We start from the raw sequence: 26,246 nt of genomic DNA on the forward strand, positions 1-26,246 counted from the left end.
CAGTGCCATGTCTGTCTGCTTGCCGCCATTCTGCCTGCCATGATGATAAAGGACTGTTTGTGCACATCTAAGATCAAACTGAAGACCTCACACATGCTAGGCAAATACCCTACTACTGAACTACATACCAATCGTGACATTTTTACAATGGAACATAATTACATCACAACTTGTGTGAGTCCCTCCAACCCTAGCTTATTAACACTGGTCTAGACTTGCAGTATTATTTTAAAAATGACGAAGAGGCATCCTTACTTTGTTTCTAATCTTAGTGGGAGGAGATCATCCTTTCTTACAGTTTTAGCTGGAGATTTTTAAATGCATGTCTTTATTCAAAAGAAAAATTTTAGATTATTATAAAAATTAGGAATGGTTTTATTCATTGAAAGAATTTTAGGGCTGGAGAGATGGCTCAATGGTTAAGAGCACTGACTGCTCTTCTAGAGGTCCTGAGTTCAGTTCCCAGCAACCACATGGTGGCTCACAAACTATCTGTAATGGGATCTGATGTCCTCTTCTAGTGTGTCTGAAGACAGAAACACTGTACTCATACATACAAATAATCTTTAAAAAAATTTAAAAAATGTTTGTTTGTGTGAGGAATCAATGCTGTTGTTTTTTAAATACTGACTCACTCTTGCATTTATAGCATGAGACCTTGGGCTTTGACCCATCTTTTAGTCTATTTCTAGATGCTGTTTTCTATTACTTATTGGAATTTTTTGTGTGTATATGTCTGTGTGATGAGGGATAATAACCTGAAATTTTGTTTTCTTGTACTACTAATGGCTTCATATAAGGAGATCCCAATATTTCTTTTTTTCCTCTTTCTTTGAAAGGAATGTATAAAATAGTGTTTCTTCCTTAAATGTCTACCATTGAGATAATTCTCCCTTAGTTTGCTTTGTAAAGTTTTCTTTCTTTTAAACCTAGAACCACAGTTACAAAGTATTGATTTCTTTTGGATGACTTAATAACTTGTTATCTTTCAAAGAACAGGTGAGCTACGTTAAGTTACTGGTGCCTGGCATAGGTGTGTTCCTCGGACTCCGTCCTTACTCCTTTACTATAGAACTAGCAGTGATGGCCTCTCTTCCCTCGCTATTGTGGTAATTCACCTGCTTCCCTCACTTGCTTGACCATAGTTCCCAATTTATTGACTTAAAAAAATGAGTCGACTTTGTATTTCTTTGATTTGTGTTTTAATCACATTTCCTGTTTTTGTGTGTAGAATATTATATAAATATCTATTAGTTTAGGTTGATTTTTAAAAAAAGTTATTTTTGTGTGTGTGTAGTATGTGTGTGTGATGTGTGCAAGTACCATGGTGCACATGTGGAAACCAGAGGACAACTTTGTGAGGTTAGCTCTCTGGGTTGCTCTCTGGTTTCCAGGCTTGGGTGGGAAGCCCCACTGGAGTCATCTTCACAACACAGATTTCATATTTCACATTGTTCAACTTTTTAAAATCAGTAACTACTGAAACGTTGATGTTATTAATTTAAATGGTATGGTATATTCATATTTTTTCTTCTAGGCCTGCCAGTTTTTACTTTATATATTTAGCCCATGCACACTTAAGATTTGACAGTTTAATATGTGAACATGATGTATTCTGATCTTACTCCCCTCCCAATTCCACTGATCTCTTTCCTCTTCCCATTAGGGCCCCTTCCGTTTACATGTATTTGTCCTTTATTGGTAGCACATTTTAAATTAGGGTTGGATATATCCGCATGGTGAGGATTATTTACAGAAAGTTAATAGTGGCTAAACCCTGAAGAGAATGTCATCCTTCCCACAGCAACCACTCACTGCCAGTAGCCTCTTACTGAGCCTCCTGATCTCTACCCTGTAAACAGCCAGAAAGGGACCAATAATCTTGGATGAGGCTGAGAGCAGAATGCTGGTACTTTCCGACCTCAAAATAAGTCCTGTGTTTTTAAAATCTTATTTTCAAGGCAGCAAAATACAAAATACTGGATTTCATTATGGCATTTCTCTCCCCCCACCCACCGTGTGTGTGTGTGTGTGTGTGTGTGTGTGTGTGTGTGTGTGTGAGTGATTATACTTTGTCCTTATTCAGTACCTCCTCACCCCACTGTGCTCCCTCAGTCCATTTGCCTGGTTCTTGCTGGTCTTCCTCTTCTAGTCTCCTGTCTTGTATATTTCATTATTCTTTTTACTTACTTTTTATAAATTTGTTTCTCCTGTTAGCTATCATAGAATTAACTAGAATTCCATATTTTTCTTTTGGAGTCCATTTTGGTGATATTTTCCTAAGAATCAATTTTAACTTTCTAAGTTCACGGGTATAAAATTATTCCTTTAAAACATTTTCTAAAATGTGTACATTTTATTGTGCTATCTTTTTCAGTTCACGATGGTCCATATTGTTTCGTTGCTCTTCTCATTTTGATAGAGGCTTTTGATCTAATTACTTTTGGGTATGAAGTTCGGGCTCTATCGTTGTGTGGACAGGTCAAGAGAGGAGGCCTTCTCCTGGAGTGCCTGTGTAGAGCACACCGTATCTCCATTTCCAGTCTGTCCCAGCTTCATTCCTTACCATTTGGGGTGGTAGTTTGTCAAGCTTAAAAATAACCAGGAAGGTGGACACCCAGCGTGCAAGTCATTTATAAGGACTGTTTGACCGCCAAGGTCTCTGAAACATAATTTAACTTTTGAATTTCCATTGAAGTAATATTTAGGTATTTGTAAGAATGAGAGGAAATGTGAGGGGCTAATCCAAATCAACAGTTCGTTGGCAGTGTGTTTACAGTATTTTCCAAGTAACTGTTAAGTCTCTTATGTGTATGAAAGTTTTGTCACATATATGTCTATGCAATTTGTACCTGGGGCCTGCGGTCAGAATAGAATCCCCTGTAATGGAATTACAGATGGTGTGAGCCACCGTGTGTGTACTGGGAATTGAACCTGGGTTTCTGGAAGAGCAGCTAGTGCTCTTAACTACTGAGTCATCTATGCAGCCTCACTGTAAATCTTCGTCAGTTGTATTCCTTAAAGTGGAGGAGCACTGAAATAAAATCAGTACCGAGACTAGCAGGAAGTAATGACTGGTTACCAGGAGCCGGAAGGGAAGGAGCTACACGTACCCAGTGCCTTCTGTGTACACTGCTAATCTTTGGCTCTAGAAAATGTTCTCCATGGCAGGCCGTGGGTCTTGTTCTCCTCAGGGGACCTGAGAGTGAGGGAGGCAGAGGCGGTAAGCAGGGTTCAGATGGCCGAGACTGTGGCAGAAGGACTTCTGAAGACAATTTCAGTGAGACAGCTCTACTTTATTGTCCCAGCGGTAGGGGACATATGGGCTCTTAGGGGTGTGGGTGGAGAGGGCTGATTGGTCATGACCAAGTGCTCAGTTATCTTATGGGAGGGAAGCTGCAGTGGGACTTGGTGCTGAGTCATGTGTCCTCACTGTATGTACCCACATGCAATGTCTGTTTGCTCCCTTTGGCCTTGTGGACTTGGCTTCATGGACTGTTATTGGCCAATGGTTTTGTGTGTGTGCACACGCGTGTTGAGGGTACTGCTGTAGAGATAGTGGCCTTGAGGGTTGGGGAGGGCTCATCTGGGTGTTTCTAGGAGCCTTGGTCTTAACTTCTGGGTCATTGTTCTTTAAGCCTTATAATCAGGGCTCATAAAGGGTGGAAGAGGGAATAAAGGGGAGAGGGGTGTTGTGGGTTAGGTAGTAATTTCTGCCTAATTAAATCACTTGCTTTTTCTAGAGCAGCTAAATCAGTCACTGGATAATCCTCAGGGTCTTCTTCATCTGAGTCTTACCCTTTATCCTTCTGTATTTTTTCTTCTAATGGGTCATCCTTACACTTGGGGGGTTTCCCTATACATTTCTTAATGACAGCTGTCACAGGGAGGAAAGAGAGGGGCAAAAGATATCCTTTCTGGACTTCCTTTTTATGAACCAGGTAGGTAACATGGGTCCAGGTATCATGGTCAGAAATGTCTGCCTTTCAGGACCCATGGTCAAATTGAAGTAACTCATTCCAGAATTCTAGGCCCTCCTTTTGGGAGAGTTAAGTCCTCTTGATTAAGTAAGGCGCTAAGGGAATGAATTTGGAAATCCCTCTAATGCAGTGCCGAGTTCTCCATTATAGAAAACAGTGAAGTGTTGACAGTGGTCAGTGTTCTGAGGCAATTTTGAATTGAATTCACTCCAATGATCACAAGCCTGCCCCCAGATCTAAGCGAGTAGCAACTGTCCCTAAGACTTCTAACTGGTAGCTCTGTGACCTTTTTTTTTTTGTTCAAATGAGCGATGCAGAGATTACTGCCTACACCCAGCTGGGCTGTTGGGTCTGAGAAGAGGGTAGGGGGACCTTTGACCAATCTTGGGGAGTTGCCTTGACTGAGAGACTTTAGTTCCACAAACCGTATCCGGACTCTATGCAAAGGTGCGAACTGAAAGTAAAACAAAGAAAGGCAAGAATCAATCCTCTGGTGGGATGGTTAGGCCAAAATGCCTTAACCTCCAGGGGGATGCTCACAAACTCTGCATGTTCCAGGGTTCCCTTTCAGGTGCCAGATGTGAGTTTCCCTTCTGCTGAGGGATTGCTGGCCACTGGCCCAAGAGGGCAGAGGGAGAAGACTTCCAAGACAGCTTCAGTGAGATAAGTGTGCTTTATTGCTCGAGGGGAGGGTATATGACTCTAAGGAGTATGGGTGGGAGGGCTGATTGGTCCTAACGCAGCACCTAATTATCATGTGGGCAATAAGCTAGAGCAGGGCTTGTGTGCTGAGCCACAGAGCACTTGCAGAGAGCTCTGCACGGGGTCATTCTCCAACCAAGGTCAGGTAGAGAAAGGGACGCCCCACAAGGAGGGTAGTTCTCCATTTAGTGCTGAGCTTGGAGAGCTGTCCAGACATGGTGGAGTATGACCTTAACGGGAGGGGGGGCGGGCTCTAACAACAGTATTTTCATTATCCTTGTTTCACTGATGGAGAAACCAGAGCTTGACAAGACGTGACTAACTAAAGTCATTAAATGAGGGTGGGCTCTGATGCTAGTTATGTTTGCTCACTACAACCGGACATGTAAAACCAACACAAAACCTGTTGCAGCTCAGTGTAGTGACACTTTAAAAAAAAAAAAAAAAACCTGCTATATCCAGTAAATGATGTAAAAGTTGAGTTTGGTAATACAGAAATATTGTCACCAAATATATTTTAATTGTCACTAATCATTATCTATGACACTATTCCATATAGGCTCTGACTTAAGTTTTAGAAGTCATGTTTTACCAACTGCCAGATATGAAACATAATTATCTTTGTCAAGGTCAGGGCTGATGCATTTGGTACACTTGAGTCCTGTCAGCAACCCAGAGGGAAGAGGCCGGCCTGCCGTCTCAGCTCTCACCCACAGGGCTTACACCTGCCATCCTCTAGAGCCCCCAAATAATTATTCAGTTACTTGCCAGTGTTTTCATTCAGCAAGGATTATTTATTAAGACAATATATTCACATGCTTGGATAGAAATAAAAGTGACACACGCCCGTCAGTGAATGGCAGGGAGGACAATAAAGCAAAGGAAACTGTCCCAGAGGGATTTTTATATTTTTCAGCCACAGCATGTCTTAGTAATCAGAGTATTGTTAGTACTGATAATCATTTGATACCTCTCTCCTCAACTCTAGAGTTAAATAATTTTACAGTAAATTTTGGCAATGTAAAGTTCATAGTATGAAACCTGCGGTCTGAGCAGAACCGAGACAGACGGTCCGTCTATTGAGAGCAGAGCTGTGACGGCAGTCTGTACTCCAGCGTCAGCCCGTCAGCTTTCTTTCAAGAGACCAAATGATTTACACTGCTGTACAAGGATTAGTATTCAAGTACCCGGTTTTAGGCTACATTTACTCTTGGATAGTATTACAGCTAGTCAAACAAGTTAATTATATCAGATATGTACCACCAGTAATTTAAGTTTTCCTCAGAGTATGTCCTTATATGTACGATAACGAACCATCTTACACAGTAGAGTAAAATCCCCTGCAATGGCAAGAATGACAGCTGCTGTTTGACGAGCACTTTGTGTGCACAGGCACTAAGCACAGCACATGTACTCCACAGAACGCATGTTGAGCTGAGCACATCATGCACACCATACAATGCATGTTCATGTTGACTCAAGTGAACAGCGGATGAGCCTCATCGTAGAAACAAACTGAAGCTTGCAGAGAGGCTCAGCAGTCGCCAGGTTCAGATAACTAACTTGCAGAACCAGGCATCTGAGGCAGTCTGTCCTCCTGTGATTCCAAAGCCTGGCCAATTAGTCTCATTCTGTGCCATTCATGAGAGCTCTGATGTGCAGTGAGGAATGTTAGTTGAATGACTTTATCTGCCACATATTTGTGAAAGTATGCATTTTTAAGATAAAAAGCAAGGCAGAACAATGTCCTGACCACAGGTCATTTAAATAATTTTTATTTACATGCTCTTCCACCATCATAATTCAACAACATTGTAAACACAAATACCAGAACACATGCGACACATTCCACAAAGGAACAAAAATATTCAGTACTACTGAATACAGAGCCTACGTTATTATATACAAAGTGCTTAAAACAGATCTTATTTATTTCAGTATTTTCCAATAATTGACAAGGAAGGCATAATTTATAGATATCTCAAATCCATCATTTCCTTACTAGGAGTCAAAATTCAGTATATCACTAATCAAGTGATTTCCAGGATGTACTACTTAAAGCAAGTCACATGGCATCGAAGTGAAACCGATGTGCTTCCTGTCGCTTCTCTCTGTCATCGGCTTTCTGAAAGAGAGTTTGAGAGCAGGTCAGTGCTAAGAGAGTAACGGTTCATTTCTGAGACCAGCTTAATACACAGAGGCTTGATATTTACAGTGTAGTAATATCATAAAATGTTTTATAGATCTAGTAGCTGTTCTAAAATTAAGGATGTATTAATTGAACTTAAAAATCAGGAAGAAATGTTTTGCACACACTTTCTTTCATTATCATCATCTATAGTTTATTTGATAGTGAGAGTAAACATTAGATGCCAGAAGAACAGAATCCCTATTGTACTGATGTTAACAAACCATCTAAACTAACTATATCAGGATGATTATTTTTCAGTTTACCTTTTGATTTAGGATATATTTATATATTGACTGTTTCTCCTAGAAGAATAGAGTGATTTAAAAAATATTTTGTTCTTTAAGAACTTTAAAACCTAGAAAGGATTAAAAAACCAAAACATACATTAGGATTGCTCCTAATTATGCTACTTTTGAGAGATTGCTTTTGGGTTTGAGTGAGAGAAGAGTAAGCTTTGAAAATACTACTTATAAAAATGGACAGAGGCATTTTTATCAAGATGGTAGTTTTAGCATGAGAAAGTGGCCCAGCCACATCCACAGGAAACAGTGAAGTCATGAAGCCAGCACAGCTGAGCCCAATGCTGTAATCACTGTCCCCCTGCCTCTCACACTCACTATCCTGCCTCTCACACTCACTATCCTGCCTCTCACACTCACTGTCCTGTCTCTCACACTCACTGTCCTGTCTCTCACACTCACTGTCCTCCTGCCTCTCACACTCAGTGTCCTTCTGCCTCTCACACTCACTGTCCTCCTGTCTCTCACACTCACTATCCTCCTGCCTCTCACAGTCACTGTCCCCCTGCCTCTCACACTCACTGTCCTGTCTCTCCACTCACTGTCTTCCTGCCTCTCACACTCACTGTCCTGTCTTTCACACTGTCTTCCTGCCTCTCACACTCACCATCCTGCCTCTCACACTCACTGTCCTGTCTCTCACGCTCACTGTCCCCCTGCCTCTCACACTCACTGTCCTGTCTCTCACACTCACTGTCCTCCTGTCTCTCACACTCACTGTATTGCCTCTCACACTTACTGTCCTCCTGCCTCTCACACTCACTGTCCTGCCTCTCACACTCACTATCCTCCTGCCTCTCACACTCACTGTCCTCCTGCCTCTCACACTCACTGTCCTCCTGCCTCTCACACTCACTGTCCTCCTGTCTCTCACACTCACTGTCCTCCTGCTTCTCACTTTTAAGTTTTGGTCTCTGAGTGTTACATTCTTGGGTAGTTTCTGCATTGTGATTCATTTTATGTCTTTTTCTGAGACAATTATGTGTGAGTCTTTTTAGGAATGTCCTAAACTTGCTATCTCTTCTGCTTTTAGGGAAACAACTTTGTCTGGCCTTGTTGGAACTTTCCTTGTGTCCCGGAGATTGTGAAAAGCACCGATTAAGCATAAAGACACTAGACATTTCTTTGTGAGGCCATGACTCTAGGGTTCTTCTTGGGGTATCCTGTGCCCCTACGTGGACTCAAACAGTATAATTGGAACAGGGTAAAATTAGAGACAGCTGACAACTCCAAGTTGCCAGGAGAATTGGTAACAGATCTCAAGGTCTTTTCCCCCCCAATATGCTTAGAGCTCTGTGAAAATGTAGTTAAAGATAGGGGATCAAACAGGGTAACCCCTGAAGAAACAGAACTCAGTACCCAAGATAAATTTACTAAAATAACGTCTCCTACTAAGTAGTGTAGATGAAAAAAAGGTTTGCTATTCATAGAAAGACCACTTCAGATAGTTTCTGTTGGTCTGTAGCATTTTAAAACTGCAGACACTGCCAGCTTAGAAATAAGCTGTCACACTTGCAGTGGCAGAGACATTCTTTTCATTTTCTGAACTGGAGTTATAGGCCTGAAAATAAAAATGAAATCTGTTCTATTTGTATTTGTTCTAACTGTGACTGAACTTGTAAACCTGGACATGTAATGAATCAAACACATGTCCAGAGACAAAATGATGTAATTTGTACTTCTCGGATAATCATTAGTCTGTCTTTGTTCTGTGAATTCTGTAAAAAGAAAGAAGCAACCAGATTGCTAGTCAATTAGATCTACAAGATCCCCCTGACTACCACACCCAATCCGCTCTCTCCTTGCTGACTCCTTATCGCCTCTTGGCAACTCTGTCAGCTGCTGGGGCTGGCCCCTGGCGTGGAAGCCTGGTGAGTGTGAAAGGAGGTGGAACATATGAAGGAAAATGTCTCACAAAGACAAGAAAGCCCACTGTGGAGTGATATGATATGGAAGGGTCTGTGGGCCTGGGTAAGGAACATGTACGCGTTTAGACAGTGGACTGTCATCTGAAGTGAACCAGATAGCGACAGTGACACAAGGGTAAATTCAAGGACTGTAATGGGTCTAGTGCTGTAGAAAGGGGAGAAGCTGAAGCCAGAAGACAACCCAGGGTCTAAGGACTGAGGTAAAGAAGTAGCAGTAGAGAGGCAGATGTGGGGTCAGCTACAGAGATTCTCAGGAAGGTAAGAATCAATAAGGTGGCTGAATCATATTGAAGGTGAATAGGAAAGGGGAGAGAGCTTAAGAATATTGGCTTTGAGCTAAGCAATCTTGGTAGAAATCATTCGAGCAACTGGCAATGGAGAAAGAAACATTGAGAGAGGTGAAGAGAAAACTTTTTAAAAGAATAGTAGTTGTTTTAGATGAAATTTTCAGGGAAGTATAGAAGGAGAGGGTCTTTGGCAGACGATGTAGAAAACTTGCATGGGGAGAATGGAAAATAGCAGCAGCTAGCAGAGCTGAGAGATTGAGAAGAAATAGAGGAACCAGAGCCACAAGGGATAGTGTATAAAGGGTCAGCAGTCAGGATTAGCCGCTGCCTCATAGCTGGTGCAACCCATGTTTATACCATAGCAGACCTAGTGATAGAATGAAGAACTTAGTTTCCTTTCACAGGTCAAGAGATAAAGAGTATTTGAGAATATGTTGCTTTTAGAGGAACACAGCCACCAAACAATCTTGAAGGTAACTCAATATATAATCTTTGGTTATTATTTTTGGTAGATTAATCTCCTAAGTGACAAATTAATATATTTATCAGAATAATCAACATGTTCTCCTTCTCATAAGTCAAAAGAACAGCTAAGATAAAATAGTAAATTTAGTTAGCAAAACATGATTCTGGTAGGCATGACAGTCTGGTGGGGGGTGGGGGGGGGCGGGAACCTCTCCTTTGGAACAGAGAAGCCTTTGGAGGGCATGGCTGGAGCCTACTGGCTAAGGGTTTGACATTACTTTCTTCTTTGTGTGGAGCTACGGAATGAACCTGTGCCCTTGACCAATGAGCTATATCCCAGCTTTTCCGATTTGAAGAGTAAAACACTGTCATAATAAACAGACTAGTTTACATCGTAAACAAACCTTTTCCTGCCAATGTAAAATGGCGATTATTGCCAGGATGAAAATGCAGACACCAGTGAGGGCCACCGCAGTCAGCAGGACAATATTACTTGGTGTCAGGTACAGTTTGGCACTCCAGCTATGGATTAAAAAAATTAAAATTGTAAATTTTAACATAATAACAAGAGTAAATTGAGATCAGCGAGCAAAGCAGCTTATAAAAGTTCATTCGTTAAATCATTCATTCATCTATCAAAAACAATTAATTTAGATAACTTGAAGAATATTGATGATCCTAAAGTGTTCACCATTTTCTTAAAGTGGAACTAGAATTTTCTTTTCCATGGATGGTTTTGGGGATTAAACCCAAAGCCTCATTGTGTGCAGGGCTAGCACTTTACAAGTGAAGGATACCTATGTCTCTCTGAAGTAGAATTGTTGATATTTAATATACATTTATATTTGAGTTTGATCTCTGGAATTTAGTAAACTTACCAACAGTACTTTGGACAATCAAAGATGTCTTTTGAAAAAAAAACTGATCGGTTGAATTTGAAACTTTCAACTCTAAAGGCTCTGTAAGTCACATGATTTCACTAAACCTATGTCACCCCTACCAATACATGCAGTACACATAAAGCAACCATATGTCTGAGTGGGTGTTTTTTGATAGCTGTGTAAAACTTGCACTATTTTGTGTAATGGTGGATGTTTTAAATTACTACAGTAACTAAAAGTCACTTAGCCTCTGTTAATGTCAATGTACAGACAATGTCACTAGCATAATTAGGTCTTCTCTTTCAAAACACACATGCAGTACAGCACCTGTAAACACTGGGAAGCCTAAACTTGGGGTTTGTATTATTAACTCTGTGGCCAGTTATGCACACATAGCTTCATGTTCTACCTGGAAACAGGAAATGACTGTGTTCTCATTTCCAAAGATTAATAAGGGTAAGAGTATTCTAATGAACAGCAAGTAGCTGTTGATTTATTTTGACTAATTAAAATGTATTGATCCATAAGTTAGTCCTTAGTCACTAAATCTCAGAATATAACTCAAACAAAAATCAATTAGGTTTTTATTATGTACATAAATTTGGAAAGGACATTTCTTTGTAAAGAGTAAAAGAAACATGAAAAATATTCTGATTATGGAAGAAGGCTATGGCAGAACATTTTCAGAAATTCAGAAGAATAATCCTTAAGAAAATGAGTATTGTTAAGTAAGTTGCAATAGAAAACAAATTATTTTTTTGACATAGGGTCTTCCTATACAAAAGCCTGACGTACCCTTGAGGTTGTCATCATTCGGCTTCAGCGTCCTGGTACTGAGGTTGAGGACACAGGTGTGACCCACTTTGTTCAGAAGAAAACCAGTTTTTAATAAACCATTAGAAAATTTTATTTCTGTCTATTCTGTCTCTGTTTCGCTCTCTCTCTCTCTCTCTCTCTCTCTCTCTCTCTCTGTGTGTGTGTGTGTGTGTGTGTTTGTGTGTGTGTGATGCACATACTTGTACATATGGATGCCTATGGAGGTCCAAAGAGACACTCAGATTCCCTGGGGCTGGAATTACAGGTAGGTGAGAGTCACCTGATGTGGGATGTGGGTGCTGGGAAATGAACTCGTGTCCTCTGCAAGAGCAGCAACTGCTCTTTATCATGGATCCAACTTTTTAGCCCATAAAACTTTTTCTCCCCTCAAATCTTTTTAGTTCTATTTTTAAAACAGATTTTTTTCAAAGCTCAAGATATTTGTCATTTTGGTTAAAAGAAAATACAGCATCAATCTTTAGTTGCCTACTCAAAGATTTCATGTGCATTCTGTCAAGAGATATGCATATATAAACATATACATACAGATAACTTCTTTTAAATAAGATATATATATATGGAATTGTCCATTCTGCCTGTTTTCTTTCTCTTCCTCCTTGTTATGCACTGTTCTGTGTCCACGGTAGTGAGCATAAACGAGCCTGTCAGTGCTACATTTTCTGTTGTATAGTTTTCTGCTCCTCATTCAGATTTTATAGTTTGCTGTCAACTTAATTTGGAAAAAGCTACAAATATATAACACTACATCATTAAAAACCAAAGTAAACTAACCAACCACCTAAATAGGGCCAGGCATGGTAGTTCCAGGTACTCAGGAGGCTGAAGGGAGAGGTTTGCTGGAGCTTAGACAGTTTGGTGAGACTATCGCACAAACAAAGCAAAGTCCAGCCCAGCCCTCTACCAGGCGAGTAACTGTTTTAATAATGTTATCTTACACGTACAGTGTTGTGTTGGCCAGTTAGTTGTCTAGCAGGGTGGGTAAGCCTGGTCTATGGCATTTAGTAGTTTTCCTGGGGTAGATTCTCTCACAATAACACATTTTAATATGACTTTAAAAAAGATTTACTTATTTATTTAATGTGAGTACACTGTAGCTGTCTTCAGACACACCACTAGAGGGCATCAGTTCTCATTACAGATGGTTGTGAGTCACCATGTGGTTGCTGGGATTTGAACTCAGGACCTCTGGAAGAGCAGTCAGTGCTCTAACCACTGAGCCATCCCCAGCCTTTAATGAGTTTATGGAACACAGAGAGAAAAATGCAGACCCAGTCAGCTCATGCAATGGCATGCACTGGTGCTAGAGCACTACTGAATGCAGCCCATGCACAGTTTTAATAAAACAGGCTGCAGCTAGGAGAGGAGCTCACTGCTGGAACACTTGCTTGACATGCAGAAGGCAATGGATTCAATTCCTAGCACTGCAAAACAATTTTATTTATAACTAATGAAAATTAAACATATACAATATGTACAAATTACAATTAAGCTTCTTTGTGTCCAGATAGGAATGAATTGATTCCTTATGAAACATCAGGTAGGTATATTTAATAATTTAAAATTGACTAGGTAAATTAAGTGTTGGGCACTTAATTTAATTAAGGGTCGGCAATAAATAATGAAATTTTATCAAAACATGCCCCTGGGTATCTACCAAATTGAGTTCAATCAAGGAAGCACATTACCTTCGAGGGACATTATGAGGATATGGAATGACAATCAGCTGGGAATTTGGAATGATAGCTGTCCACTCTTGTTTCCTTATAGACTGAAAAGAGAATTTAAGAACACTTCACAGATAATGCATATAAACCCCCAATTATTAGTTTAAATACAAAAAAATAACAAACCCTCAAGTATTTTGTGACTCTGAAACCCAAGGAATCGAGTATGATATTTGTTTGTTATAAATCCACTCACTCAACGAATACTTATTGGACAGTTTTAGCAGGCATTATTCAAATTGGTATGTGTAAATGCTGATTGGAGCTAAAATCCAAGTCAGGAATTTGTGTAAGCACAATGATACTACTTTTATGTTACCAGATAGTACTTACGCTGCAAGTGATAAAAGTATAAAGAGACAGCAGGTTAAAAAGATAAGAAGTCATGAAAAAATGGAAAGCTACATAATATCAAATCATGGTACACTCTAAAATAAGCTTAGACAGATCACTGTGAATCAGTTTTTAGATTATTTAAGTATTTAAAGGCTACTTTCTTAAATATCTGAATTCAAATTCAACTGTATTCAAATGACTAGACTTCCATGTTTAAGTGGTGCTAAAACAGACTGTAAATAAACTAAATGTTTACTTGCCTTCTCTCCAGATGGTCGGGGAATACCAACAAAAAGATGATCCAGGAAATTGGCACTTCGGCCTAAACCAAGTACGTTGTAAGGCAGCTGAAGAGCTAAGTGTGCTGACTGGCTGAGCTGTCCAGCTAGATTTATGAAAACAAACAAACAAACAAACACACCTTTGGAAACATTGCATTTATCAAATCTTAAAATTCTAAGCTGTTAAATCCAGGTATAAAATATGAGATGAACATTAAGTTAATTAATACTAATGATTAATGATTAAAAATGTTTTGTGATACAATTCCCATATCCACTACTTATAATGTATAATGAAATTGTTTGAGCCAAGGCTGGCCTTCTTGTCAGCAAATGCTACACTTGTAGCTGAAGGCAATATCTCTCTCTTATTTGCCTTCTGTCTGCTCTACCAATATGAAGACATTGGAGATGTTTGAGGTGTTAGATATGCCAGTTACTCCAATATCGCCATTACATTATATACATGTATTGAAATGCCACATCATACCCAATAATATGTAGTTAAATTTTGATGTATCCATTCAATGTAGTATATACCTGTCCCATTTCATACTCATGCAAGGAATTATATGAAGGTTCAAAGTTCCCACATCCTAGTGAACACTTGCAGTCACTATCTTACTGGCTGGAAGCAGTATCTCTTAAGAGTTGTTTTATCTGTTTTGTCCTGTTGACAGTGTCCTTTGCCTTAGAGAAGCTTTGTAGTCTCATGAGGTACCATTTCTCAATTGTTGATCTTAGAGCCCGGGCCACTGGTGTTCTCTTCAAGAAACTGTCTACTGTACCAATGTGACACAAAGCTAAACAAGAAGGTGCATGCAAGGATGCTTGGATTTCACTTAGTAGGGGGAATAAAATAGTCATAAGAGGCAGAGGGAGGGAGGGCTCTGGGAGGGGATGGGGAAGGGAATGGCGGGGATCAGGAACAGGTGTGAGGAAGGATAGAAGAAATGGCCATGAGGATGGAAATTTTCACCTGATGGGGATGGGGAGGTAGGGAGCATCTGCAGGACGAGACAGAGAACTGGGATAAGGGAGGTGTCCAAGTATCAACCTTAGTTTCTTTTAAGATTGTGAATACAGAGATGGCTGATTTACAGTCTCTATCTGACCCCTTGGCACATTTTCCTTTTTGGTATGTATAAACGGTATATTTCTGTTTCTCTAGATGACCTGTACATTTTGATGAAAATGGACTTTTTAGGTAACATGACAGCCGTGAATCATTTAGCATGTTCTCTGCCTCAAGATTAGTTATTTTTGCTGTTCTGCTGTTTGTTTGGTGACTGAATTTGGTACTGCCTTTGCTGTGGGAGAATGACCTAAGGAAAGAAGTGTATATGCTGGCTCACAGCTGCAGGGCAGTCCGTCATGGCGTGGGGATGATGTAGCTGGCTACATCATCCTGTCAGCAGAGAAGAGACACTACTGCTCAGATGGCTTTCTCCTTTTCCCCTTTACTCAGTTCAGGAAAAGAGTGCTGCCACAGTCAGGATATGTCTTCCCTTGTAGTCAGATCTCTGGAAATGCCCTTAAGGATAAACCCAGAAGAGTCTTCTATACACCTCTGGTGTGTCTGGGGTGGTGTTTTCTGAGAAGTTTAACTGACAGAAGACCCAACCAGCATGTGAGCAAACAATCTCCTATAGCTGGAGAACATCAGTAGACGTTCTCCCTGCCCGATTCGGCACAATGCTCTCACGCTCTCCCCAGCACGGCTGAGAGATGCCTTTCTTATCACAATGCACCTGGACACACTCCAGCCTTAAGCCAGGATCAGCCTCCCCTTATGTTGCTGCTTGTTTGGTATTTTGTCACATCAATAATAAGTAATGTAGGCTTTTCCATTCATAGGCTGGGATTACATGAAGGTGAAACTCTCATTCTCTTGTATGAAATGTCATATTCTCTTACTCTTTACTACATTGACATTTATTTTCTTATATTAAACAGTGTTTGCATTCTTTTAAAAAAAGATTTATTTATTCATATGAGTACAACATAGCTGTCTTTACACACACCAGAAAAGGGCATCAGATCCCATTGCAGATGGTTGTGAGCCACCATGTGGTTGCTGGCAATTGAACTCAGGACCTCTGGAAGAGCAGTCAGTGCTCTTAACCATTGAGCCATCTCTCCAGCCCCAGTGTTTGCATTCTTGACATATCATATTTGGTCATTCGGTAAGTCCTTGTAAGCTGTTGGAGTTGACTTGCTAGTATTTTTTCTGAAGTGTCAACAAAACTTGGTTTCTACTATACCTTTGTGGTATCTTATGCTGGAACTTATAGAATATATTAGGTTGCTTGAGTAGGAGTGGTACTCATTTTTATTTAAATAGTCAAATTTACAATTGAATAGTTATTTGGGACTTGCTTATATCTTTATTGCTTATTAGTATATATTTATTGTGAAGGGAATTTTTTTATTACTCATTCAATCTCTTAACTTGTATTATCGAGAATTATCTATTTCCCCTCTTCTTCCCCTCCCTTTTTAAAGAAAAGGTTTTCTATGTAGATCTGGCTGTCCTAGAACTCTCTGTATATCAGGCTGGCCTCAGACTCAGAGATCCACCTCCTTAGTTCCTAAATGCTGGGATTAAAGTGAAGTTGTTTGGAACAATGGTCTCACAATGTATATATCCCAGGCTGGTTTTGAATTAGTACAGCTTCCTAAATGCTAGGATTACAGATATACAACACAACATCTGAAAATGCCTATTTTGTTTTTGAATCACGAATTGCTTTCCCAATATGATAAGAAACACATTAGATAATCAAGTTGAATGACAAAAGACTTATTTCAGCTCACAGTTTTGGAGACCCTAGTTCCCCAGTTGTCTCGCATACCCGCCGTTGGGCCTTTGGCAAGTCAGTCTATCAATGAGGTGTATCATAGGGAATGGAAAGGACTAGAGGGAGAGACCTGGATCCACATTCATTCTCTCTGAGGACTTGCCCTACAGTGTTCTAGAACTCCCACCAAGGCCCAGTTCTAAAAAAAACCCTAACATTTCCAAATAACCCCATGGGGTGAAGATCAAGTTTAACGTATGAGCCTCTGGAAGATATTCCAGATCCAAACAAGAGCTATCACTTTGGGTATTGTGTATTTCCATGAACTGTCCTGTGGCAGTTTTTAATAGTATTCTTTAGCTGTAATTCGTTTCTATGAACGCCTGGGAAAGCCTGTGTTCATTCCCATCTTATTTCTTTGCTTCTTTCCCTCACCTACTTTTCCTTATTCTTCCTCTCTCTCCTTTTCCATCCTGTTTTGTTTTTTTTTTTTTTTTTTTTTTTTTTGAGACAAGGTCTTACCGAATTGTCCAGGCTGACCTCAAGCTGTTTTCTTGAGTAGCAGGAGCTACAGGTGATGACCCCACGCTTGGCTTTATTCTCTGCATTTTGCTTATTTAGTCTAGTTAAACAATGGTCAGGTTTATCGAACTTTTCAAATAACCAACTTTTAATTCCATGATCCTTTTATTTTTTTCCAGTGAAACTACTCATACAATCTAGTAGAGTCACTGATTTCTCAGAAAGAACATCTAAATCTCATTATGTGAACAGTTTTGTATTGGCTTAATAATGATATTAAAAATGTGTTTATTTCCACAAAATTTAGTTCAAGATTTCTTTTCATATTCATAGGTAGTAAGAACAGTTAGTAATCCTTGTTGACTACAGTGACATAGAAAAGAATATGCGAGTTATGTGTGGTGCCAATGACATAGGCCAGCCCTTACCACCTCAGATTGTAACTCACCATTGAAGTTGACACTGTCATCATGGTACCAGTATCTAAGAGACATCAGAATACAGACTACATGTAAACTAGCACCCGTGAGTTTCAATCACTGCAACTGTATCTTTGTTTCTGGTCAGGCCAGTAAGCCTACAGGTCCAGTGTTCTCAGTGCCTCACTCTTATTCAGCTGATTCAAGAACTACAGGAATCTGTAATTTACAGTGTACTCAAATCCAAAAGCTCAGTTACATTGTTCAACACACCATTCTTTTGCTGAAATAACTTTACTATGCATTTCCTGCTGTATGTGCTCTTTTCCTTGGAGTGTACTATTCTGTATTACTTTACTCATAGGTAATGTACATAGGCTACACCGTCTGGGTCACACTCCCCACCCACACTTGCCTTTGACTCACTTTCATACCTTCCCCTAGCCACTGTGCTCCAACACAGCAGTCCTTGCACGTTTCTTGGAGACTCAAGGAATTCTTCTAGTTAAAGAGGCATTCTCTTTGACTGAAATGTCTTCTTGAATATAATTAGGTATCAAACTCCTTTGCCTTCTTCAAGTCTTTGTTTGAATGATGCTTTCTAAGAAAGGCCCAGACTGACCGTCCCACATGAACAGACTCACACCAGCCTCCCTTTGGCAATCTTGAGCCCTCACTTTCTGTTCCCTTTCCCCAATACCTGCACATCATTAGACATCTACACCTTAGGCTTACTGCCTACACTCCACTATCACAACTTCTGCCAGAGCATTTTGCTTTGTTTTACTGATTTCTATATTCTAATAGCTTAGAGCAGGCCTGACATCTATGAACATGTAGCTTTCAAGTAAATACATGTTTGAGAAAAACCTAATCCTTTTAATGTATTAGGGCTGAGATGTAATGTCTTCCAAATAAATCCAACAAAACCCCATACCAAGTATAAGAAACCTTTTGAGTTGTTGGTCAAGGGATCCCAACACATTAAAAAGCAATATATGTTATTACTGTTGTCCTTGATTGCCTCTCAGAATTGAAAGATAAGTCTCTATTGCTGAAGACACTATATGCATTTTCGACATAGGACTTAGAAGAATTGAGATCTGACCCAAAAAGCTTCCTCCCTGTTCTTCATAGTACTAGTTGGTGCTATACAAGCTCCCAGAGGAGGAAAGCAATCCATAGTCCTGCCCATCTGCAACCTGGGAACCACAATATTGACCAGCATGGGAAGATACCTCTAAAGACACAATAGTGGTCCTTGTGTCTTCACAGTACCCAGTAAGTTTCTAACTGGTTTAAGGCCTGCTCACCAAGAAGGAAATCATGTCCGATACTCTAGAGCAACTGCCCGTGGGTAGTGAGGTCATAGTCCTTAGAGGAAAACACAACTGCTATTTCCTAAACCAGTAAACACCAACTGATATGCCAGCATGGTGGGGATGTCTCAGGAGGCTACTCTCAGATGAAGAACTACAAACAACAGCTTGTGAGAGAGGGAGAATTAGTCTTCACCAGGGATGAGCCTCTTAATTGGTTAGTCAACATCAAGCAGTCAGCCCAAAACAATACACATATAAATGACATTAAATGGACTTAGGTTGCATTTACATGTTTGTTTTTATATCTCTAAATAGGTAACAATATGTTTTAGTTCCTTTTCTTTTGTGATAAAACAGTATGACCAAGGAAACTTATAAAAGAAAGTATTTAATTGGACATATAGTTTCAGAGAGGTAGAGTCCATGATGGCAGACCAAAGGCATGGTGTAAGGAACACTTGAGAGCTCACATCTAACTTCAGGCAGAAGATAGCACACTAGAAATATGAGTCTTTTGGAACCTCACATCCCACCCCTGTAACATACTTCTTTCAACAAGTCCACATTTCCTAATCCTTCCTAAAGAGTTCTACCAACCGCCAAGTATTCAAATATATGAGCCTGGTTGAGGGGGACACTCTTATCCAAACAATAATAATTAAAAAAGAACATGGGAGGGCTTGGAGGGAAGAATGGGAGGGAGGAAATGATGTAATTAAATTTTAGTTTAAAATAAGTAAAAACATTTGAAGAGCCCCAAAATTTGAACAATATATAACGAATGCACACAAAGCATGCAATATCAGATACCCACAGTGGTTCTCAACCTTCCTAATGCTGTGACTTCTAATACAGCTTCTCATATTGTAGTGACCCCCAAAGCATAAAGTTATTTTCACTGTTACTTCATAACTGTAATTTTGCTACTGTTATGAGTCATAATATAAATATTTGATATGTAGCATATCTGATACGAGAACCTTGTGAAAGAATCTTTTTTTAACCCCTAAATGTCGTGACTCATAGGTTGAGAACTGCTGATTTACCAGATTTCAAATGACTATGTTTTTCTATGACTGAATTCTATGTTTGAATTTCTAACACAGTTCAAGTACATACTTTGTAAGCAAAAAATTAAGTTTTAAAAAGTTGATTTGTTCTTATTCTCCAGGACATCATATTGGCAGGCAATTTTAACTGCTTAATATCACTTTAAGCTGTTCATATTGTTGAAATAAGTACTAAGACTGTACTGTTGCATTGTAACAATTTCTATACTGTTTTGAGTATAGAAAGTCATTGAAGCCTGAAGTTTAGATGTGACCAACCATATAACTCTAGATCTGAAATGTACTTATTTTTTGAAATATTAAGATAATGCAACTGAAACAATGTTCATGCAAGTGGAAGGAAAAGAATAAAGGAAAATTATATTAATGGATAGAAAAACATCTAAAAAGTTCTATTTCTTGGTATATGAATCTCTTTGTGGGTATGTTTAGTTTAGGTTAAAAGAACACTGAATTATTTTCCCTGAAAGACTTTAAACTTAGGAACTTTCATGTAACAGAACTGGTTTAAATCTGACATGGCCTCAGTTTGAAACAAGTAGCTGCTTTGTTAAAACAGATAAAAAAGACACATTCATATAACTAATGTTTTCTGTTCCCTTGAGAGATGCATTGATATGACTAATATTTTCAGTTACTTTTGAAAGAAAAAATGTTTACTCTGAGAAGTATTTGCTAATCTCCAACTGAGGATTCTGAGCAGTAAATGATATATTGACATAAATGGAGAAAGAGGCAAAAATCCAGGTGGCACACCTTCAGCACTAATGCTAGGAAGCCAGAGGGAGGTCAATGGATGCCTTTCAGACAAGTCTGGTCTACATGGTAAGTTCAGGCCACCTGAAACTTCACAGTTAGAACTTGTCTTAAAACGACAAAATAAACAAAGGAGGCAAAGGACACCAAACAGAACATGACATAGAACTAACCAAGATATTTTCAACTGATAAATGGATAAAGAAAAATGAAATCATGAAATATGAGTAAAAGTGAATGATTTGGAAAAAATATACCGAGTGTGGTCACCCGGTTACAGAAAGACAAACACCAACCACATGTTCTCTCTTATCTCATCTTCCAACCTTTTGTTTTATATGCTTAACCTAGAGTACATATAGAAACCAGGAAACCAAATGGGCCACTGGGGACTGAGGTATTAAGAGAGCAGAGATGGTAAAATGCAGGTAAGATGGAAGTAGAGGTGGTGTTGGGGAATGGGGATGATGGGGTGGCTTATCCAGGATAAGGTACCCATGAAAAAGCAGTATGGAACTTATGAGCTAACCCAAAAAAATGTTTATTAATAGAGTGGATAGTAGAACACGGTGACACAAAAGGACTTGAGCTTAGATATTTAATGGGTTAGGTGTGGGGCCAGGAGTGGTAAAGTACGCGGCAGTACTCGGGAAGAGGCAAGTACGTTGACATTGTTTTTTGAGTTTGAGGTCATCCTGGTCTACATATGAAGATTGTCTCTCAAAACAAAACAAAAGTGAACCAACCACTCCCACCTACCAAACCCACAATCTTTAATGGGGTAGGTAGATTGGGAAAGGAAGAGGGTAGAGTGTGTGTTACCTAAAACTCAAGATAGACAAAGCAGTCTTAAAGAAATCCACTAGCTTGCATGCTAATTAAAAATTAATAAGTACAGATATATTGTGTATGGATGAACAATGGCACTTGCAGAAGGCATGGGTTATTAAATGAAAATCCCAGTGTCTGGCAAAGGACACCTCCCTACAGGTTAGTGATCATGGAGGTGCTAGTGGCACCCAAAACACCACAAGCTATTGATAGTGTTCTTGGTTTCCCACCTTGACCAGATGGTAAAAACCCATTTCTGACACACCCCTTATTTTGGGCGCAGGAAATAGAGAAACCAGCTTTCAATCAACCAAGAAACTCCCACTAAAGGATACATAGTACCAGGTCTTCTGTAGGCTGCTGGGGAAGGAAGATATCTGTGCTGGACCCTGGACACAATGATATTCATCTGCCTGGCACCATGTGGCCTCTGGGGCAACAGTAGCAGGACAGCTATAGGAGGAACCAAGCTTTCTGATTGGGTACGAGACCTACAAGATGAATTCATGCCTAGTACCATAAACATTGTCAAAAGTCCGTGACTGGGGAAGTCACAGGCCCTAGGGCGTTATCTACTATATTTGTTTTGATAACTGATCACGATGTCAAACTGCCTTCTAGATATAAATGTTTATGTTCATAGATTATCACATGGTTCACAACTGTCAAAGCACTGAGTATAGTAACTGAGTGTCCAGTTGTAATTGGGTTATCCTTATCAACTCCGCCACTGTAGTAAATTCATTACTTCATATGGTAACACACAAAATAAAAAGGAACATAATAAGACTTGGGATAAAAAGGCTAATGATACAAGTTGAACAACATGTTTTTTTTTATGGGACTATAGAGAATATTTTTGGAACGTCCACCATATTTTAGAGGATTTTAAGCTTTAACTATAAATTGCAGTAACGCACACGCACATGAACCTTACCATCTGAGCCATCTTATCAGTGGCAATAGAGCACCAAGTATCCTCACACAGTCGGCAGCCATCACTGCTCATCTCCAGAGGTCATGATTAAAAACTCATTATTGCACTTCAGTTCGGTCTCCTTGCCCCCACAACTGTACTTTCTGTGTGTGCATTTTGCAGTGAGGGTACTTCATACAAACACAGTCATACAGTATTTGGTTTTTGTGGCTGGCTTATTTCACTTAGTGCAATGCTCTGTAAATTCATCTGTATTGTAGCAAATGCCAACATTCCCTGGAAGTCTGAGTAACATTTTTTCATGTACAGATCCTACATTTTGTTTATTTATTCATCTATGCATGGATAAATTTGACCTGGTTTCAATAAACTAAAACAAGAATAACAACAAAGAAACCATGGTCATACAGATCTCAGTAAAATCACTTTTGGCTCCTTACCATGTTATCTCCAGCAGTGGATTTGCTTCAAGACATGAAGATACTGTTTAACCAACACACTGTTTTCCATAGAAGCTTCATAGTCGTTTTTCTTCACTCTAGTCTACATCTGTTAACTTGTGTGTGTGTGTGCATACACACATGTTCATATTCAGGTACACGTGCACAACATGCACATGAAGAAGCCAGAGTAGGACACTGGGGCAAAGATTGTTCTATCATTGCTTAGAGATAAGGTCTCAGACTGAACTGGAGAGCTGTTCTGGCTTGGCAAGCTAGCCATTTAGCTCTGGGGATCTGCTTGTCTCTAACCCCAAATGCTGGGGTTACAGCACAATGCACTTTTTATATGGGTCCTGGGGATTTGAACTTAGGTCCTCATGCTTGCAGAACAAACAGTTCTACCTACAGAACTATCTCCGATGCCTGATTACTGACGAGCATAATTACTGTTGGATAGGAGGTCAAATCTTATGTTTTTTATTTGCATGTTCCTAATAACTAATGAGGTTCAGTATCTTCTAATGTGCTTTTTAGCCATCTGGGGATGAATAAAAATAGTTGTTTTCTTTGGGGGAAATGACTATTTAAGACCTATACTCATTTAAATATTTCATTGTTAGTGTTGAGTACCTCTGTGGGTTTTAGGATTTTTTTTTTTTTTTTTGAGGTAATACCTGTATGATCTATTATGCTTAATTTGAGAGCAGGTATGACAGCATAGAGCCGGTGACTCACAAGTGAGAAAGGATGAAAATAAAACAGCGCTGTGAGGAATGGCAGACATTTTAGAATTAATTAAAAGTTAAAAGTTTTACTAAATCATTTTCTAATATCTACTTCTTTAAACTGAAACTAAAGCTGAACTTGCTAGTGCTGAGGCATAATTCCATTTAATAGTAACGAGTTAACAGACCATTACCGTCTACTTTTCTAACTATCCACTTAGGTAAAAGACAGACACGTTGTCTCATAATGATGACTAGCTTTCTACTTCATGGATGGACCTAAACTTATGAACTTATAAATGTGTGTGGATTATACAGGAACAGCGCAGGCAATGGGAGGCAGGAAGAACTGTACAAGCTCTAGAGTCCATCCTTGTGTTAACACATTGTCTCAGTCAGTGCTCAGTCAACAGACACATGGCCACAGCAACAGGAACTCGTATAAAGGAAAGCCTTTTATTGGGGCTTGCTTACAGTTTCAGAGGGTTAGTTATCAGCATGGCAGGAAGCATGTTGGCATGTAGGTAGATATTGTGCTGGAGAAGGAGGTGAGACTTCTACACCTGGATCTACAGACATCAGGAAGAGAGGGAACCCACTGGGGCTGGCTTGGGCTTTTGAAACCTCAAAGCCCAAGCCAAATGAAACACTTCCTTCTACAAGGCTATACCTAACCCACACTTCCTAATTCTTACAACTAGTGCCACTTCCTGATTACTAAGCATCAAATTATGAACCTAGGGGGCTATTCTTGTTAAATCACCACACACACATTTCCAACACTGACAGCACAGCATACTACTGAAAAGTATTAAAAATCCATTCACCAAATTCCTGGGTGTTTCTGAATGGATAAGAACCATAAAGACAAATTAAAATTTACAGCCAGTCCTCAGTGAGTCTATAGCCTCATGAGGTAAGACAGAGAACTGTTAATTGATATACGGTCTCTCTCTACCATATGGCAGATATCATAGGAAAGTTCAAGATAAAGTTTGATTGGTGGAGTTTATTTCCAGCTTGGGGAGTGAGGTTAGCTATTATTTTCAGACTTAAACGTGTTGAGATTCAGGGATGGAAAAATTAAGATTAGAAAGATGAAAAGGGCCTGGGACATGGAGATGGGTATGTCAGAAATCAAGCTGGACATGTGTAACACGCATAAAGGGAACAGAAATGAATATGGAAGGTAAGGAATTCAGGGCTCAGTTCTCAGTGAGGAGGAAGGCACTTGGATATGGACTGGGCTTTGCATTAGAAAGATTAAGTTCTACAACTAAGTTCCTAGGATATTCCACTATCAGGTAATCTCTGATACTGGAGATTAAATGGGAACTTTTATAGTGGAGCAGGCCAGAGGTTGTAGGAACATGAGAAAATCCAGGATCTATGATTTGGTCAGTCTATGGGTTAGGAAGGGAGCTATGGGCACTGTGCTACGTAGGCATGATTTACTGTGAAGTTTATAATGCACAATGAATGCGGGAGTAATACAGAATCTGCTTCAGGGGAGACAGATTCAAAACTCAGACGGCCCATGAGTCAGACAATGATCAATACAATTCAATTAGTAACTTCCCCTATTTCATGTGTTTTAAATTTATTTGATTAGTTCATGTAACTACAATACTCTGCTTCTAATAAACTTAAGGTAAAGTTTAAAAATGAAGTTGATGGAGGATTATTTTTTGTTGTACTATATTATCCTATTCTTACTTTTAAAGTTTAGTTTATAGGAAATGCTTGTTTATGTTGTGTTACCTCAGTTAACTATAGTAAAGAACAATCTCATCCCTACGTGTGCTGAATGCTTCCTACTTTTCAGAGAGTTCCAGACATCGTTATGTCTGTGAGTGTCAGCCTGTACTGTAGCACATAGTTACTTTGCATAGTATGTCAACAATAGGCAAGTCCTGAGCAACTACAACAAAATGAATAGACCAGCAGTGTTACTGAGCAGTATGAGACGTAATCAGATTTTTTCACACTAAACATACTTGCATGGTAGATAAACTATCACCCCAGAGTATAAGTGCTGATGCATTGCTAGCAGAGACTCCAGAATAGAGAACATTTCTCTTCTCACCTCCCATTCCCAAAGCTGTTATGTGATGGCTGTTCTTTTAGCATGAGACTCCACATTGACTGTAAATATTTTACTACAAGTAAGTCTGAAGGGTTGTTTTGGAAAGTGGCAGATAACAAGCAGGCATGGTTTTGCCGGAGTCTTCAGGGAATACATTGGGGGAAGTTGGACAACAGCCATAAAAAGGTGAGCAATGCTCCCAAACTTCTACTTTAATAGCAAAGTAAAATAGGAAATTTTACAAAGCAGAACAAGGGGAAAATGTAGTGTCCATCCCCGAGGGACAGATACACCTGGGAAGCTACCCTGCCTCTAGGCTATGCAGGAGAAACTCTGAATTAGCACTGCACACCAATACTCAGCAAGGTGGAAACCTGGTTGAAGTTAGAGTCTGTAAGGCAATATAGACTGGTTTTAAGTGGC

General features: G+C 39.6%; 1 protein-coding gene across 1 annotated transcript in view; it reads right to left on the reverse strand.

Annotated features, from left to right (window-relative positions):
- Positions 1–5,533: 5,533 nt before the first annotated feature.
- The window catches only part of ITFG1 (integrin alpha FG-GAP repeat containing 1), a 111,569-nt gene continuing 90,856 nt past the window's right edge, over positions 5,534–26,246 (reverse strand). Inside the window, exons 15-18 of the mRNA XM_080936985.1 lie at positions 13,891–14,015; positions 13,256–13,338; positions 10,257–10,374; positions 5,534–6,807 (exon numbers count right to left, since the gene is read on the reverse strand). Coding sequence (XP_080793111.1) covers positions 6,748–6,807; positions 10,257–10,374; positions 13,256–13,338; positions 13,891–14,015 — 386 coding nt within the window. The 3' untranslated portion in view covers positions 5,534–6,747. The remainder of the gene's footprint in view (positions 6,808–10,256; positions 10,375–13,255; positions 13,339–13,890; positions 14,016–26,246) is intronic.

Source organism: Micromys minutus (assembly GCF_963924665.1).
Source record: "Micromys minutus genome assembly, chromosome: 24".
In the NCBI taxonomy this organism is placed as follows: Eukaryota; Metazoa; Chordata; class Mammalia; order Rodentia; family Muridae; genus Micromys; species Micromys minutus.